Here is a 14,608-nt window from a genome sequence, read left to right as displayed (position 1 = left end):
TCAGCTTTCGGGCGTTCAGCACAAGCATCGTTCCGGTCCGTCCGCGGCCGAGAAGGCTACCGAAAAACATCGAGCAGCAGCAGCAGGTAAGCTGCTGCTGAAAACCTGCGGTCCGCTGGCGCTACGCTTGCTGCGTAACCCATCCAGAGCGTTCCACGTAGACAAGTGTTCAATTTAATTAGTATTCCGTGGCGCACGGTGCCCGTTTCCGCCCGCCGTTGGGCTCCGCCGACAGACAGCAGACAGGTTGCGCGTGCAGTGTGTGCTGGTGTGGGTTCCGTGTTCGCGTCATCGTCATCCCGTGGCCCGCGTGATCTCATGGATCTGTGGCGCTGAAGCGCTCGGAAACGGAAAGCTCATTTACATAGTGCGAACTGGGAATTCCACAGCCTGCTGTCTTTCGTTTGTTCGCCAGTGAGTGTGAGTGCGTATCGTCGAAAAGTCGTTCCTCTAACTTCACGGTCGCTTCGCGTGCGACGGGGAAAGGCGAAGAAAGCTCATCGCCCCACGGCGGCCACGGCGGGATGGACCGATCCGGTGCTTCGAGTGGTGTTGGTGAACCGACTGACCGCAGTGCGTCACCGAACGATGCAACCGGAAGGGGCACCGGAAGCAATGGAACGGTCACCGCCGTTCCCGTAGACGCCACGGTTCCCACCAACTGGGTGAAGTTCGAGGAGGAAGGCAACCCCGACAGCAGAAGCAAGGTGTGTGTGTTTGTGTTTGTGTGTACGGCGAGGGAAATTCCTTTCGTTTGCTTTTGTTTCTCTTTCTTTCAAATTCCTAAGCAGCAAGCGACGAACCCCGCGCGAGGAGCTTTTTGTGGCCGTTGCCCCTTCAATCCCCTCATTTTATGCTTTCCTCCCACCGGCGCTCTGTTACGCTTTTGTTCGTCTTCCTACGGCCGAGTGGACAATTGATTAAACAAATTCAACACCTGCCCTTGCTGTGGCCCAGCCACTCTCAGGCGCCGGCTGTTTTCGGCGGAAGGGGCGGAATGTTGCGCTACCCCACGGCTCCAAGTGTCATTTGTTCGGCGCAGCGCCGTTGTGTTTGTCTCTTTTAGCTCTTTTTTCCCCCTTTTGGGAGGGGGCCAACTGAATGGGGCCGATGAACAGTGCCGTTCCATTTTCGTCTCAATCGAAAGGGCATTGAGACCTTTTGAAAAATTCCCACCACTCCGCCATCAAGAGAACAGCTTTTGAGAGCTTCCACCGCCTGCTCTTTTTTTACGTTGCTAGCCCGTTGTCACACCCTATAGAGTTCTGAGAAATCGAAATGGTAAAAAATGGAAGCAGCTCACTGTGTTGGAACACGTGTTCCGAATGGTTTTTATTTATTTACTCCACTGCGGTAGACGTAGCGCGGCCACACGCTTCACGTCTCGGTTTGTGGGTGTGTGCGCCGGCACAATGATGGTGTCCGGTTTGCGGTGTGTAGTCACCGCTGCTGGCTGGTGACAACATTCCGGCCGCCGTCCGGTGACTTCGGTGGAAGTGCGGTCGTTTAGTAGGTCACCTGCTTCTCAGTGCGCGCGCTCCGCTCGCGTGTCGCTTCTGTGGGCTCGTATTTCTGTCCCCCCCCCCCCCGTACGCACGCTTATGCTTTATTGCCATTTAATCGGTGGACACACGGTCTCTATGCTCCGCAGTGGGGCACGGTCACGTGTGTTATGTTGATATGCGTCTGCACGCTTCATCGGCACAACAAATGCCACCGTAAAGCTGTCCCGCGACCCCAAGGTGTGTCCGCCGCGGCTCTTGAGGGTGCTTTTGCACTTTGTCCAGATTTTGCGCTCAACAACAAGCATTACAACACCCGCTCGTACCCTGTGACAAAGGCTTTGTGTGGCCCACTGCTGCTGTGCAGGGACTTAGGTTACACATTACACAGAGATCAAATTTCTCTGTTCACACACAAGCTGCACCGCGGCTCCGAGATCGTGAGTCGCCGAGCCGCTGAGTTGGCCAGAAAGAGATGATGTCACATTTCGATTTCGGAACATTGATCTAACGCTGGTGAGCCACCCAACTCCCAGCTTTTGATGGCTTTTGCTCGTAAAAGTCAAAATTCCGGTTGTAAAACATGCTCAGGTTGATGATGTTGACACACCGTCTCGCCGGTACCAGCTCATTATGGTGCCCGGAGCATAGTCAGGTTCTTACTCGAATTAGCTTAACTGCGAAAGCAATTAGCAGAATATGGCGAACGTCTACGGGATGAATCGGTCCGGTCCGTTTGGAGGAAAATAAGTCTAATTTAAGAGTTATGTAAACCAGAGATGATGCTGATGTTTCGGCTCGCCAGTAAACATTCTAATAGAAACACTCATTAATATTGGACGGTGCTAAATTGCTCCTACTTCACTACAAAAATGGGCCAGTAAATGGAGAAACGTGCCAAGATAAAAACCAGGGGTTGGCGCAATTTTTTGTAACGATTTGACTTCCAATGAGTCACACTTACCAATTCAACGCATTCAAATTGATGTCAACAAAGGCACCCAAAAAAAAAACACCGCGGTGACCACACTTTACTGACAATAAGTCTATTGTTTTCGTGCCGACATTAACACTAATCATCTCCCGCGCGAGATGCAACCAAATGGAAACGGGCCGTGGCGCTATTTTTGCCTCTCTTTCGTAAGATTAGCGCGCGCGGCCGTGCCCAACGGAAGTGTGAATCGGGTCTCTCCTCCCGCGGTCCAAGATGTTGCGCTTAGCTGCACGTTCTTTAGCCAGGCACCAGCACACGGAGATAAGATACGGGCTGTTTATCGCTTAGATCATAACACCAATACCCGTTTAGGGACAGTGTGGTAAGAGAAGCTGCGGGCCTGAGGCTGTTGGTGACCGTCGATGGGATGGATAATGAGATGTGGCATCTGCCTGCATTTTATCCGTATTATTTGCATTTGTATATTGAAACGCGTTGCAGAATCACTTGTTCGAAGAGGAATATTTGTTTTATTTAGAAAATTAAGAGAAATTCAAACAAAAACTTATACTAAAATTCCTTCCAATGTTTAGTCACCTTCGCCCTCGCTACCGGCACCTTCGTCGGTCAGTAAGCAAAATGCGACCACGTCCGCCACCCGCCCAGCAAGCACAACGGAAGTGGCCCCACCGGCCGTCCTGCCCACGGAGACGGTCCACGTGAATCTCGACGTGCGCTCACCGAGCACAACACCAAAGCAGCAGCCGCAAACATCACAGTCCTCGGGCCACGGCGGCGGCGTGGCATCATCGCCCGTCTCGAGTGGACTGAACAAAACATCACAACCGGCCGTTATCGACATTCCGAAGCAATCGGTGAACGTGGTGCAGCCGATACAGTCCATGCGCACGATCGAACTGTCCACGGGGCGTGTTCGGGAAGGGTTCGGTAAGGCGCGACAGAACCATGATAACGTCTTTCAGCATTTTATCTATCGGAACATTTGTCCCATTTCAGCGAATGGTGACGTCATCGTTACGTTGCTGCCCACGAACACCCGATGGCCGTGGATCACTCCGGCCGTGTTCCGGCCCGAGCTCGTACCGGAGGAATTGATGGCTCAGGGGCTCACGGTATGCAGCCACTGGACACTATCACTTCCTGCAATAGTAATGCATCTTTTTCTTTGGCCTTTCCAGCTCACGGTCGAGGAGTATGTGCACGCAATGGAAACGCTGGTCAACGACTATCGCTTCACGCTGTACAATATCTGCTACAAGCGTGTGCTGATCGTGTGGATCGTGTTTGCGTTCGTCGTCCTGATCGGGCTGCTGTTTTCCGGTATCTACGGCATCACGCTGTTCTCGCTCGGCGTCGCGTGGCTGTTCTTGAACGCGGGCGCCATCTTCCTGTGCATGTGGGTCAAGCTGAAGCTGGCGCGCGGCCTCGAACGGTGTATGGCCCGCGTCAACAAGCAGCTGATCCGGCACAAGATACTGCTGGCGCTCGACGATCGTGGCCACATCTCGTGCCACAAGGTCAACCTCTGCTTTCTGTACTTCGAACCATCGCAGTGCATCAGCTACCTGAACGAGTTTATTGAGCGAAGCGAACAGAACGGTAACACGATTGAACCGGGCTGGGAAAGCCGGCTCGATGTGACCACGAACGATATCGTGATCCAGGGTGCCAACACGACGCGGCTCTCGCGGAAGCAGGTAAGGAATTGGTGGGGTGGTTTTTCCGTTTTAGTTGGGTTTTTTTGGGCACTCGGTGTCGATCGATGTGCTTCGTTTGTGGCGTTTTGTGTTTGGTAGTTCTTGTTGATCGTGTGAGAGGTTTCAGAGAGCACACCAAGAGGTAGAACGTAGAGTGTACAGATTAAATATTCTTTTCTTTTTCCGCCCTGTTTGCGTGCGTATTTGGCCGTGGGCCGGTTTGTTTGTGTGCCTGGTGTGGTTGTTTATGTTTCATTCCTTCCGTCACCGACGACGACAGGGAAGAGCGGAAGGCATCTTCTTGCGGTATCTGCAGCGTTGGGCCAAGGATTACCTGCGCCGGCGGTTGGACTGGACGATCGAGGAGAACGCCATCGTGTCCGCTCCGCGCCACTTGCCAACGGCTTACTGTCCCTGCCAGTACGCGGAGGAGCTGATGCTGCAGAAGAAACCCAAGGACGATCCGCGGCTCTGCTGTGCCTCCGTGCGTCAGCTGATGGCACGGGTTGGGTTTCACGTCTAAGCTCCCCCGAACGCGTGCGGATCGAAGATCGAAGTGACGATCGCCCGGACCACGAGGTGTTAGTTAGTAATTAGTACAAAACCGAGAACCCCCACGTACCAGCAGTGCCTTCTTGACGTCGATAATACTTTAGCGTTAGGAGACGCGGCCAGCCAACAGTTAGCAAAGTCAAGTTTGTTTTATAGATGTGTGTGTGTGTGTATTATTCCTTTTTTTAACTGGTGAAGGGATCGTAGACATAAGCCGGAGAAGGTCGGAGTTGTTTTGTTTAATAATGTGTTGCCCGCAACATGGTTCCCCAAACGAGGGTGTACTTACTTGGCCGTAGATCCCGCATGCACTGCTTCGAATCGTACTTGGAGAAACTTCGGAACGTATTTTGCCTTTTGGTACAAGCTTACGGCAGTAGCAGACCCTTAACCTCTTACCGCTATCGTTTGCTCTTGCGATCGAAGCCGAGGCCAATCTTTGGCGCACCCACCGTCTAAGGCTATTGCTTATGTGTACCACTTTAGCCGCTGTATCCTATCCTTTCCGGCTTCTACTGCATTCCCGTCCTGATGGTGTCTCGAAACCGACCCTTCCGTTGCAGGAACGTGGAATGTTGCTGCTGCTGCGCTACGCATCCCGCTGGGGCAATGAAGCGATACGGGGCCTGATCGACGTTACGCAGCACGAACCGGCCCGCCACTGCCGGCAGTATCAGTGCCCCTGCCAGTACGTAGAGCACCACTTGAAATGCAAACCGCGAGGCAAGTTACGCATATTTCATCTCTTCTACTGGCTAACGGCTTCGGAACAGTATGGCTAATTCCTTTCCCTCTAGTGGTGCAGCCCTTCATATTTCGGGTGCTACTTTCTTTCCCTATTTCCCGCATTGGGTACGGTTGAGCGCTTCGAAGGTAATCTAATCCGCCTGGCTAACTGCTGGCAGAGCTACTAACCTAACCCAAGGCTATACTCACTAATCGGGCATGTAAAAACCATGTAGTGGGAATTGGGATCCACATAACGCGTCCGGACGTTATCGTTACAAAATCCCGCGATTGAAGCAGTGTGTGGATAGTGGATCAGTGGATCTAACAACCTATCTGAATCTCGTAGTCAACGTACTTAGTACAAATCATGCACACACTCAGAGGGATCCGCAGGCCTTAAGCAAGTATCGTTGTTACTGGCAGGCAGGGTGAGACAGTGGAGAAGATCTTGCAAATGGCAGCTACTATCTCTAGTGCAGGTAAATAGGTGTATCGAATCCGTCCATACGAGCTTCTATTGCTGTGCCTAAGGGACCCCGCCCAGGGACCAAGCAGTTTCGACGAGGTAGAGATTGTTTTATTTTATGTTTTTTGTTTGTGAAAAGAAGCAACAAAAGTATTTTTGCGGCAGAGCTATATGTGGTTCGCGAAAGTGTTATTTTAAAACAAAACCAAACGCAAAAAACACATTGCCTTGAAGAACAAATTGAGGAATTTTAATAAATTAACAAAAAATGCCTCCGCGGAGTACAAATGCTCGTTTGCTCGGGGCGTCCAAGTTTGCGCTTTATGTTCGTGTATTAAATAAGGGTAACGCAATGATCCGAAATGCACGATCGCTCGTTTTCCTTCACTAACACCGTAGACACACTTTTCTAACAAATGGTATTCTTACAAAAGTCTCTTCTTTAGCCAGTGCTATTTCCGATGCTAAATTTAGTTCTTCTTTCCTAAAACCCGGCCCTGGTGTGGTTCGTATATAGTGGATTTCGCTCGTTACCCAGTTTTTGTGTGGTAAGTTACTAACAGGCCGATGGTTACGCTTAACAATAGACTCGTTATTCTACCGGTACTGATCATACGGTCAATCCTGTGTTTTGTTCCATTTCGTAGGGTTACGCACGCTCTCTCCTGTCAATTCTTATCCTCATTACTAGGACGACCCTACGACCCTACGGGAACTGTAAGCCCCATTACACACCTCTTCATACGAAATGTCTCCCTCCCGATTTGGCGCAAAAGCAAACCCCATTTGGCAACACATTGCACCGAAAGATTTGTGTCTAATATCGGTTTGTTCGTTCGTGGTCACACTTTAAAAATTTAAATAAAATACATATTTTACCCATCTTTTCCGCCGCAATGTTTGCCATTATTTGACTAACGACTTAGCGGCCAACTTTGTTTGGATTTCCACAAATTAAAGCCCTCCCTTCACAAAGAATACTTAACCTTGTTCAATCGATTGCAGGCTCGTTGTTCACTAAGTCAACTAAATCGATGTATTTACCTCTTCCCAGGATATCCGTGCAGTTGTTGTGCGTTAGTTTCCGATCCCCACTATCAGTACAGCTACTGAGCACAATGCATGCCAACGGGTGCACACACACGGGTGTCACGCAGAATTCAATCCCCCAAACCGGACCCAACCTCTATAACTGTTCATAACTGTGTTGTGCGTGTTTGTGTGTGTCGTGTTGTTCTTGGCCGCGTTGCACGATCATCCTCACGGATCATCCGGCAAATGCAATGGGCACGCGCGCGCGCGGTCTCTGGTACTAATGGAGTTGGGGCTTATGAGCATGGAACGTGGTTAGAGGCGGACATGTTGATAAGATTGCAGAAAAAACCCAAAGTCAACCATTACTCTCAACATTCCATTCGCCCAAATTGTAGGATACCCGTGGAAGTGGCTTTCGCCGATCTGTGGACAAGTTTACCCGAACAACTAAAGACACAGAGCACCATCACATTGCTCCCTCGTTTGGTGTGGACCGTCCTTAAAGCAATAAAACGCGAAATTAGGTTGTAGCTTAGCGTTTTATTTTACAAATATAAATACAATATTTTCAACCAACATTGCGTTCCGAAGCGCTTCACTGGCCTTCCCATTCCGAAAGCCCTACCCGTTCATGGTAGTGCGTAACCGTTCCAGATCGTGGTCGAGCTGGTGCTGGATTGCGTCACAAGCGGCTTGCAATTCACTTTCCGTATGCTGCACCTTTTTACGCATTTCTTCCAAACTCTGCTTAATGTGTTGGAATTCTCGGTGATCTTCCAGCGTTGCCTCGAACAGTTTCCACCAATCGTTTATGTTGTTGGCCTCACCCGACTGGTCCGTGCTTTCGGCCGTCTGTCCCGTCGCACTGGTTAGTGGTTTCGTTTCGTGGTACAACTGTAGATCCTCCAGCATCTGTTCCTCGGTCGGAGGTTTTGGCAGTGGAGCCGTGGTCTGTTTCGTTTTCAGGAACATTTTCGGAACGTTTTCGTGCTGAGTTGGAAACAGATGTTTTGCTGCGATGTTTACGTTCGGCGTGGAACTGTCAAACTGCTGGCCGGAGTTTATAACCCATGGTTCAGAGGTTTGCTACGTTACAACGTTTTTCAAATTTGAACCGATGGGTTAGTAACGGCCGCGAAACTTCCAAGTGTCAAATTCTCATTTATTGTTTAAGCAAAGTAATTTATACTATCTTAGGATTAGTTTATAGCATGGAATGGAAGCGGACGAACACAATCCGCTTCCGCCAGATGGTCGCAATAATCTTTCTCAATGTTCCAGTGAAGACCGTCGGGGCAATCCATCTCGATCTTTTCGCCATTGAAGCATTTGTAAAACTTTTCACAACTGGTCGGATGGGGAAAGTGGACCGGGTTGAATATGTCATCCTTTTCGGGGCATGTGGGCTCATCTTCCAAAGCATTGGCCGTTGCAGCAAACACCGCAACCACCACCATCACTGCGCTAAAGACTGTAATTTTGAAAAGGCGTTAATAGCGGATGTTACTTCTTACTGCTTTAAATGATTACCTTTCATGGTTCTTAAATACGACGATACGAGAGGAACGACAAGTTGACTAACGCGTGGTAGAACTTTCCCCGTTTTATAGGCCCCAACAAACGCTTCGTGGGGCAATTGAAATCTTATCGCGAAAGGCAAAGTGCTGATAAAAATCGTTAAATCAATCGTTTGTGTCAACAAATTGAGATTGGCGGGGAAAGTGAAGGGCATTCGTTTTGAAGTTGATGATCCCGATGTTCGCACTCGGCCTCGCGCAGAGGATGTTGTAGTTCTGTGGAATCGCAAACATGAGCAAAGTTGTTCGTCTGTCGTTTGCACGTTCCGTAAAGCGAAGTAAAGTGAGTGAAAATGCTTCACTTTTGGCTTTTTCTGTTGAAGGGAGTGTGTGAGTTAAGAAATGAAACCCGACCCCCGACAACGGCGAGATAATGTGGACGAGCGTTTCGGACGAAGAAAGAAATTATGTTCCGCTTCCGAATCTACTACATTCGCTCAGGCATCAGGATCAGTCCGTTTTCTGGCGGGCGTAAGTGAGAAATTGGCCCCCGCTGAAGGGAACAGTGTTTTACTGGAGTTTTTCTTTCTTTCCCCCTCCAAGGCCGGCCCAAGAGAGTGCGGCAAGATGGTACGACAACACCCCGTTGTGTGCTCCGCCGTTCGCACTGAAGCACGCCATAAACAAGTTAGTTAGTCGACATACACACGCTTTGCATAACACAGGCGCGTTCGGTGGCGGCGCCAGATTTGGCATCTGCATAAAATTTTATGCAAATTATCCTGCCCGGCCCCGGGAATCGCTTCTTTCTCTACGGCTGGCCACACCGCGGCAAACTTTCTGCGCTCCGGTGAAACTCGTTAGCCTTTCGCGAGTCGGGGCGACGACACAGAGCGCGAATCGGGGTGGATCATCGTGAATCCGCGCGATTTGAAGGCCCGGTTCGGCCCGGTCTGGGCCGAAGTTCGTCATAGTGGGACCGAGAGCGACGGAGAATTAAGTCATCACCGTGCCGAATCTTGGCAGACGAAGACGAAGAACTTCTGGCGCTCGGTGAGGTTAAAGAGTTTCGCCGGAATTCTTTTCGCCCGCCAGGGAGTTCGCTCCCGGTCCCGGGTGTTAAGTGTTGTAGTTTGGCTCCGAAAACTCCAGGTTGCTCTATTGGACGGGATCTCTTCAACCGGGAGTGTCCTGGAGGGGGGCCGCGCTGGGCTTTGATTGCAGAATTTATGGTGTGCTTACCGGCGCCGGCTCGATGCACTAATGGCGCACGGTGCCCGGAGTGCACTTTCAGCGAAAACTTGCACCACGGTGCGCACCTTCGGCAGAGGAAGCTCTTCCGGTTCTTCGCTTCGAGTGGAAAGTGAGCAGCCCTGCTCGATAATGCTTTGCTGTTATTGCTGGGAAGTTTAACTTTACAGCTTTTGTTGCCAACTTTCCGAACGATGATACAGCCGGGTGATCGGCTTTGAATGGAAGTTGCAAGAAATTAATTTAATGGAGGGTTATTTAATGCAGACGTTGTCTTGGTACCATGATAGAGAAGCGTACCGAAGGATGTTTGTGTTTGGTGTTTCGATAAGACTCCTAGAGTCCATCTGTTTTCACTCGAAGTAAGTGTAATTTTGCCAAGAGCTCACAGTCTGTTGAAAAATCCTTAATTCGCTGCACTTAGTAACGGCAATGGATCGGATACTTTAGCCGCCGTGGAGAGCGTCTATCAACCGAATGTGTATCTCATGATATAGAGCACCCATTTGCCTCTGCAACGATGCACAACTTTCGGTTATTGGTTAGTAAAGCGATGAAAAACGGTCAAATGGGCAGCAGTATTTCGTCCAAAAATAAAGTATTAGTTTGCCATCCCCAAAAAGCGGCCAGGAGCAGCAGTAGCAGAAGCAGCAGCAGTGGTTGCAAACCGTAAATCGGATGCGCTGTAAACATCGGAAAGGTACACCGACGTCGGCGTCGTGTGGGGCGATCACAAAACTCTCGAAATGCAAGAAAAAGACCCCACAAGTTGGTCTTTGGAACCTCCAGCACCGGATGTTTACCCGAATCGTGTCTGGCCACTCGAGCGGCCAGAGATAACCGCCCCGGCTGGCGGGAGAAGGAAGAGAAAAAACCGAAACGAACTCCACAATCTACCATCTGGGTGTCAGCAAACCACTTATCAGCCATGGTCACCGCTCTAGCCGATTTGGTTTCCTACGACTCCACTCCAGGACACGGAAAGGAAATCAAGGCACGGGGAACGCTTTGGCTTGGCGATTCGTTATGAAACTTTCCACACACACACACACGCGGTGCAACCCTCTCGAGGTGTTACTCGAGCTCCATCGGCAAGGTCTTCCGGCGGGTGCAAAGCAGAAAAAAGAGCCAAACCAAACCCGTCGGAGCAGCTGGTGCTCTCTGTGGAAGCTGTCAATATCTTCGTATCGGATGGGAACGCTCCGCTGTTGGTGGTCAGTTTGTGTACCATCACGACCCCAGACCGCACGATCCCGGGGCTGGGCTCTGTTGCGTTATGCTTTATGTGGCGAAGATAAATTTCGTTTTCCCATTACCATTGAGAGGGGCTCTCTGAACGAGGGAAGGGTGCCCAAAAACGACGGCACTTCCGGTTCGGAAGCAGACCTTCCATAGCCATTATGTAAATTCGGACTCCTGCGTTGCCCTACGGGTTCCTGTGGGTGAGTTATTAAATATCGGTGGCCGTTTATTTCGATGATGATGAGGTCCGCTGCCGAAGACCGGGAGACACCGTGTGTGTCTTTTTTGTGTTTCTTCGAACAAAGTTTGCGGCAAGGACGCTACTGGGGGGCAGGAGACAACGGTGCAACCGAACCCACATTCAAGCCGTACCGTCCCGACTGTCCCGAAATTTGCCCCGGTAACATATGGCAGCGAGAGGTTTCGAATGGGACGCGTCTCTTCTTCGGTTTGTTGCGACTCCCGGGATGCATAAAAAACAAAGGATAATGGCCCACGGATCGCCCTCTCGAGGGAGTTCACTAGCCGGATGTCCTCCTCCGAGGGACCGAGAACCGAGACAGTGTGCTGACCGGCTGCAGAAATCAATAACAAAAACCCCATTTATCAACTTTTTCACCATCTTCACACGGCGCACTAGACGGAGCTCGGTGCGGTCCTTCTCGTAAACAATACTAAAGTAAGCGAATGACCAATAGAATGATGTATCCCCAATTCCGGCTAGGGTGTGGGGTGACCTTCCAACACTTCCGGGCTTTGAGAAAAGTGTCCCGCAAAGTGCGCGGAGACACATGTTTTGTGTGCGTTGTTCGGGTGCGCCCTTTGACTTTGAGACAGAAATATGGGAAAACTTTCCGTTTGTTACGATGTTCCGTTGTACGGCCGTGATTTTGAGGTTAGAGTTCAATGAGAGTCTCAAAAGACACTACGACCATTTCTTTTGAAAAAAAGGCATTCAATCGGTCTTTCGAATGAATGTCTGTTTCAGAGCAAAACGAAACCCAAAAGTTGATGACGAAAATTTGGGCAATTGAAGTTTATTAGTTGCGTTTGGTTCCATGTTGCTGTTGAGCATATTAAACGGTTGCCGTAACTAGTCGTTGAGTTATGGCTCGTTTTGTGGAACTCATTATGCTGCTCCGTGTATTATGCTGCATGGCTCCACGTTCCATTTAATAGAAAGAAATAAAAAGGACCGCATAATAATGCTTACATTGCCAGGCGACATTAACCGGAAACCGAGTAGTTCCGTAGCATCATTGTTACGCTACGTGTGCTTGCCGTCCCATTGTGCCATTGGCGAGTGTTTGTGCCTCAGAGTATTGTTATTAGTGAATCATGGTGGAAATGCTTTAAGTAAGCTCGCCCAAAGAAAACCCATAAGGTGCTTTCAGAGGGTGTAAACGTATTTTTCTCCGTCGTTTCCTGGCAAAGGGGCAGGACGAAAGGCAGCCATTCGCTCGGTGAAACGAAACATCAACAACGGGTTTTAGCATAATGCTCGCATATGGTTGCAGTGGCAGCGCCAGTGCTGGCAGTTTTGGCCTTTAGGGTTTCTTCGCCGGCTCGGGCCGACTTCTTCAGAACGATGGAACGGTGACCCAAATTGTGCAATCCATCTTTGCAAGTTATCCATCATCATAATAATGACGTTTTTATGCATCGTTGCCACTGCCTTCTGCCGTTCGCTGGCGCTTGTTTGCTTTACGCCATGAGATCCACCGTAACCAGCAGCAACAGCCTCGGTGGGGGCTGGCTGCAGGAAATGCACATTGGTCCTAGGGCCTAGGAGATCTTTTCTGCAGCAGCGATGCTTCGCTTACCGGAACGGTACACGGTGGAGAGCCCGCTGAATAAGCGTGGCGTGTCGGGTACTCGGTTCCTCCATTTGCGGCGGGCTGCGGGATGAAAATGATTTCGCTTAGTCAAACAGTATCAGAGAACAGGTCGATGGTCGATTGTGTCGACGGGAAAGTGGAAGCGCAACAACCGTTCGATTTTCTTTGAGCAGCGAAAGCATTTTCCTTTTAATTTTTAATATGTATTTGTTTCCCCGTGAATGCGGCCGATCAGTGTCAGCATCATTGTCGATCGTTGCCTATGCGTCCCATTCATCGTCTTCGCCAGCGGACCCCCTGTTTGCTGACGAGAATTGTCGTCGAATTGATGGCAACCGTGGAGAAACTGTATTCAAAAGTCCATTAAAGGTTCGAAAGCGATAGGAGTTTGAAAGGATCGCCCAGGCTCATCAGTTATCATTAGTTTGCCCCCGCATTCCGTTCGCATTAGTGAACGATGATGCTCTGGCGGTTTCGTAATTGTGCGCCGGAAGATTCGCTTCGGACCTGCAATGGGGGCGCAGGAAGGCAAGGGTTCTACGTTCTTGCGTGGAACTGCAAGTTTCGCTGCGTATTGCATTAGTGCAACTAACAAACTGCAAAATGGTCGGTGCGTGTCTAATGATGCAGCAGCTCCCCAGTGCGATGCTCCCCTATTGTTGTGCCCACCGGAAACGCACATGAAACTGATTATCGGCCGGATGTTCCCAACTGACTCGAAGATCTTGATGGGACGGGCCCAACCTTGCCTTTTACGGTCCGAGCTCGACGAACGGTTTATTGTTAAGGTTTGTGGAAAGTCATGCAAAAAGCTGTTTCCCGTCTCACATTTTGGTATCCATTATTTGAAAGACTAAAGAAATATTACAGTTTAGTAGAAATTACGCAAAGATGAAAGTGTTGTAATCATAAAAAGTGTTTGCTGCTTCTCGCAGCAACATCAAATCACAACAGCTTGTCGTTTGACTTTCTCGGATAAACATTTTCCTACCTTCCCTATCCAATTCCTTTCGAAAGTTAAGAGGCTGATGTAAGAAAGCGAGGTGTTAATGGTTCACTGCAAGTTGCGTGGCGTTCAATTTACATAAATTAAAATCAGTCCATAAACTTGAAGTGCCCGAAGGTGGTGTACCTTTGCCGAAGTCAAACTTGCCTGTAACGACGGACCGACGGTTCATTGTGGCCCGTAACACCTCAGATACGCGCGAATAACTTACGCTCAATGTTAGGCACTCCATCAGCATCTGTATTTCGGGAGCCCCTGGCAAACCCAAGAGACTGCTGAATCTTCCGTCGAAGCGAAAAACGTTACCAGCAATTCGGCGGGCCACGCAGCAGAATCGAAGCGAGTGCCGCACTTCAAGTCGACGGATGTCACCTCGCGGAGAAGTCCGTCGAAGCCGCTTATTTTGGTCTCGCCGTAAATTTGCGGAGCTAGTTCGAAAACTAGCTCGCACTCGATGGTGGGCCGATTTGCATGTGTGAGGTTATGCAAATGTGTTTCTGGTTCAGCGCCTCCCGGTGGGCCGTCGAGCACGCCTTACCGTCTTAGAAGATAGTGTATTATGTTTACTAGCGACCCGGCTAACGGGGCGTAGCAAAAAGAGGGATAAAATTATGAAAGTTTCTTCGAGAAAGGTGTAAACAACAGTCAGCCGTACGTACGTCAGCGACTGTGCGCCAGACAGTCGTGTTTTTCTCGCTTCTCGCTTCTCGCAGATTCATCTCGCAAACATGCTACAAGCTGGCCGGGTCGTCGTGGGCATCTTCCGAAGGAAGTTTATGGTGAAATATGAATATTTGTTTATACATGCACAACTTCCA

At 49.9% G+C, this 14,608-nt stretch overlaps 3 protein-coding genes across 5 annotated transcripts; 1 reads left to right on the top strand and 2 right to left on the bottom strand.

The window, feature by feature from the left end:
- Positions 1 to 480: 480 nt before the first annotated feature.
- Positions 481 to 7,469, top strand: LOC128275262 (uncharacterized). Of its 3 annotated transcripts, XM_053013706.1 has the most exons (6): positions 481 to 707; positions 3,030 to 3,384; positions 3,454 to 3,569; positions 3,636 to 4,154; positions 5,270 to 5,429; positions 7,332 to 7,469. In XM_053013706.1, the coding sequence occupies exons 1-6, from the start codon at positions 525 to 527 to the stop codon at positions 7,385 to 7,387; spliced, it is 1,389 nt and encodes a 462-aa protein (XP_052869666.1). In that variant the 5' UTR covers positions 481 to 524; the 3' UTR covers positions 7,388 to 7,469. The 3 variants fall into 3 exon arrangements, with proteins under 3 accessions (XP_052869666.1, XP_052869665.1, XP_052869663.1); XM_053013705.1 differs by lacking the exon at positions 7,332 to 7,469 and having other exon boundaries at positions 5,270 to 6,141; XM_053013703.1 differs by lacking the exon at positions 7,332 to 7,469 and having other exon boundaries at positions 4,435 to 5,413.
- On the bottom strand, positions 7,467 to 7,925 carry LOC128275263 (uncharacterized). Its single transcript, XM_053013707.1, has one exon. It carries the CDS (start codon positions 7,906 to 7,908, stop codon positions 7,558 to 7,560), a length of 351 nt encoding a protein of 116 aa, XP_052869667.1. The 5' UTR covers positions 7,909 to 7,925; the 3' UTR covers positions 7,467 to 7,557.
- A 73-nt stretch (positions 7,926 to 7,998) lies between these two features.
- LOC128273760 (peritrophin-1-like) lies at positions 7,999 to 8,525 on the bottom strand. Its single transcript, XM_053011796.1, has 2 exons — positions 8,467 to 8,525; positions 7,999 to 8,407 (listed from the first exon to the last, which is right to left on the bottom strand). The coding sequence occupies exons 1-2, from the start codon at positions 8,471 to 8,473 to the stop codon at positions 8,136 to 8,138; spliced, it is 279 nt and encodes a 92-aa protein (XP_052867756.1). The 5' UTR covers positions 8,474 to 8,525; the 3' UTR covers positions 7,999 to 8,135.
- Positions 8,526 to 14,608: the final 6,083 nt, after the last annotated feature.

The sequence above is a fragment of the Anopheles cruzii genome, chromosome 3, assembly GCF_943734635.1.
Source record: "Anopheles cruzii chromosome 3, idAnoCruzAS_RS32_06, whole genome shotgun sequence".
Classification (NCBI taxonomy): domain Eukaryota; kingdom Metazoa; phylum Arthropoda; class Insecta; order Diptera; family Culicidae; genus Anopheles; species Anopheles cruzii.
This window is presented reverse-complemented; position numbering and strand designations above follow the sequence as displayed.

What these genes read in the sequence shown, in the direction of transcription:
- LOC128275262 (XM_053013703.1), top strand. Translation starts at nt 525, where the DNA reads ATGGACCGATCCGGTGCTTCGAGTGGTGTTGGTGAACCGACTGACCGC. An exon ending in GCGTGTTCGGGAAGGGTTCG is followed by an intron (nt 3,385 to 3,453) that starts GTAAGGCGCGAC and finishes GTCCCATTTCAG; the next exon opens with CGAATGGTGACGTCATCGTT. An exon ending in TGATGGCTCAGGGGCTCACG is followed by an intron (nt 3,570 to 3,635) that starts GTATGCAGCCAC and finishes TGGCCTTTCCAG; the next exon opens with CTCACGGTCGAGGAGTATGT.
- LOC128275263 (XM_053013707.1), bottom strand. Translation starts at nt 7,908, where the DNA reads ATGTTCCTGAAAACGAAACAGACCACGGCTCCACTGCCAAAACCTCCG.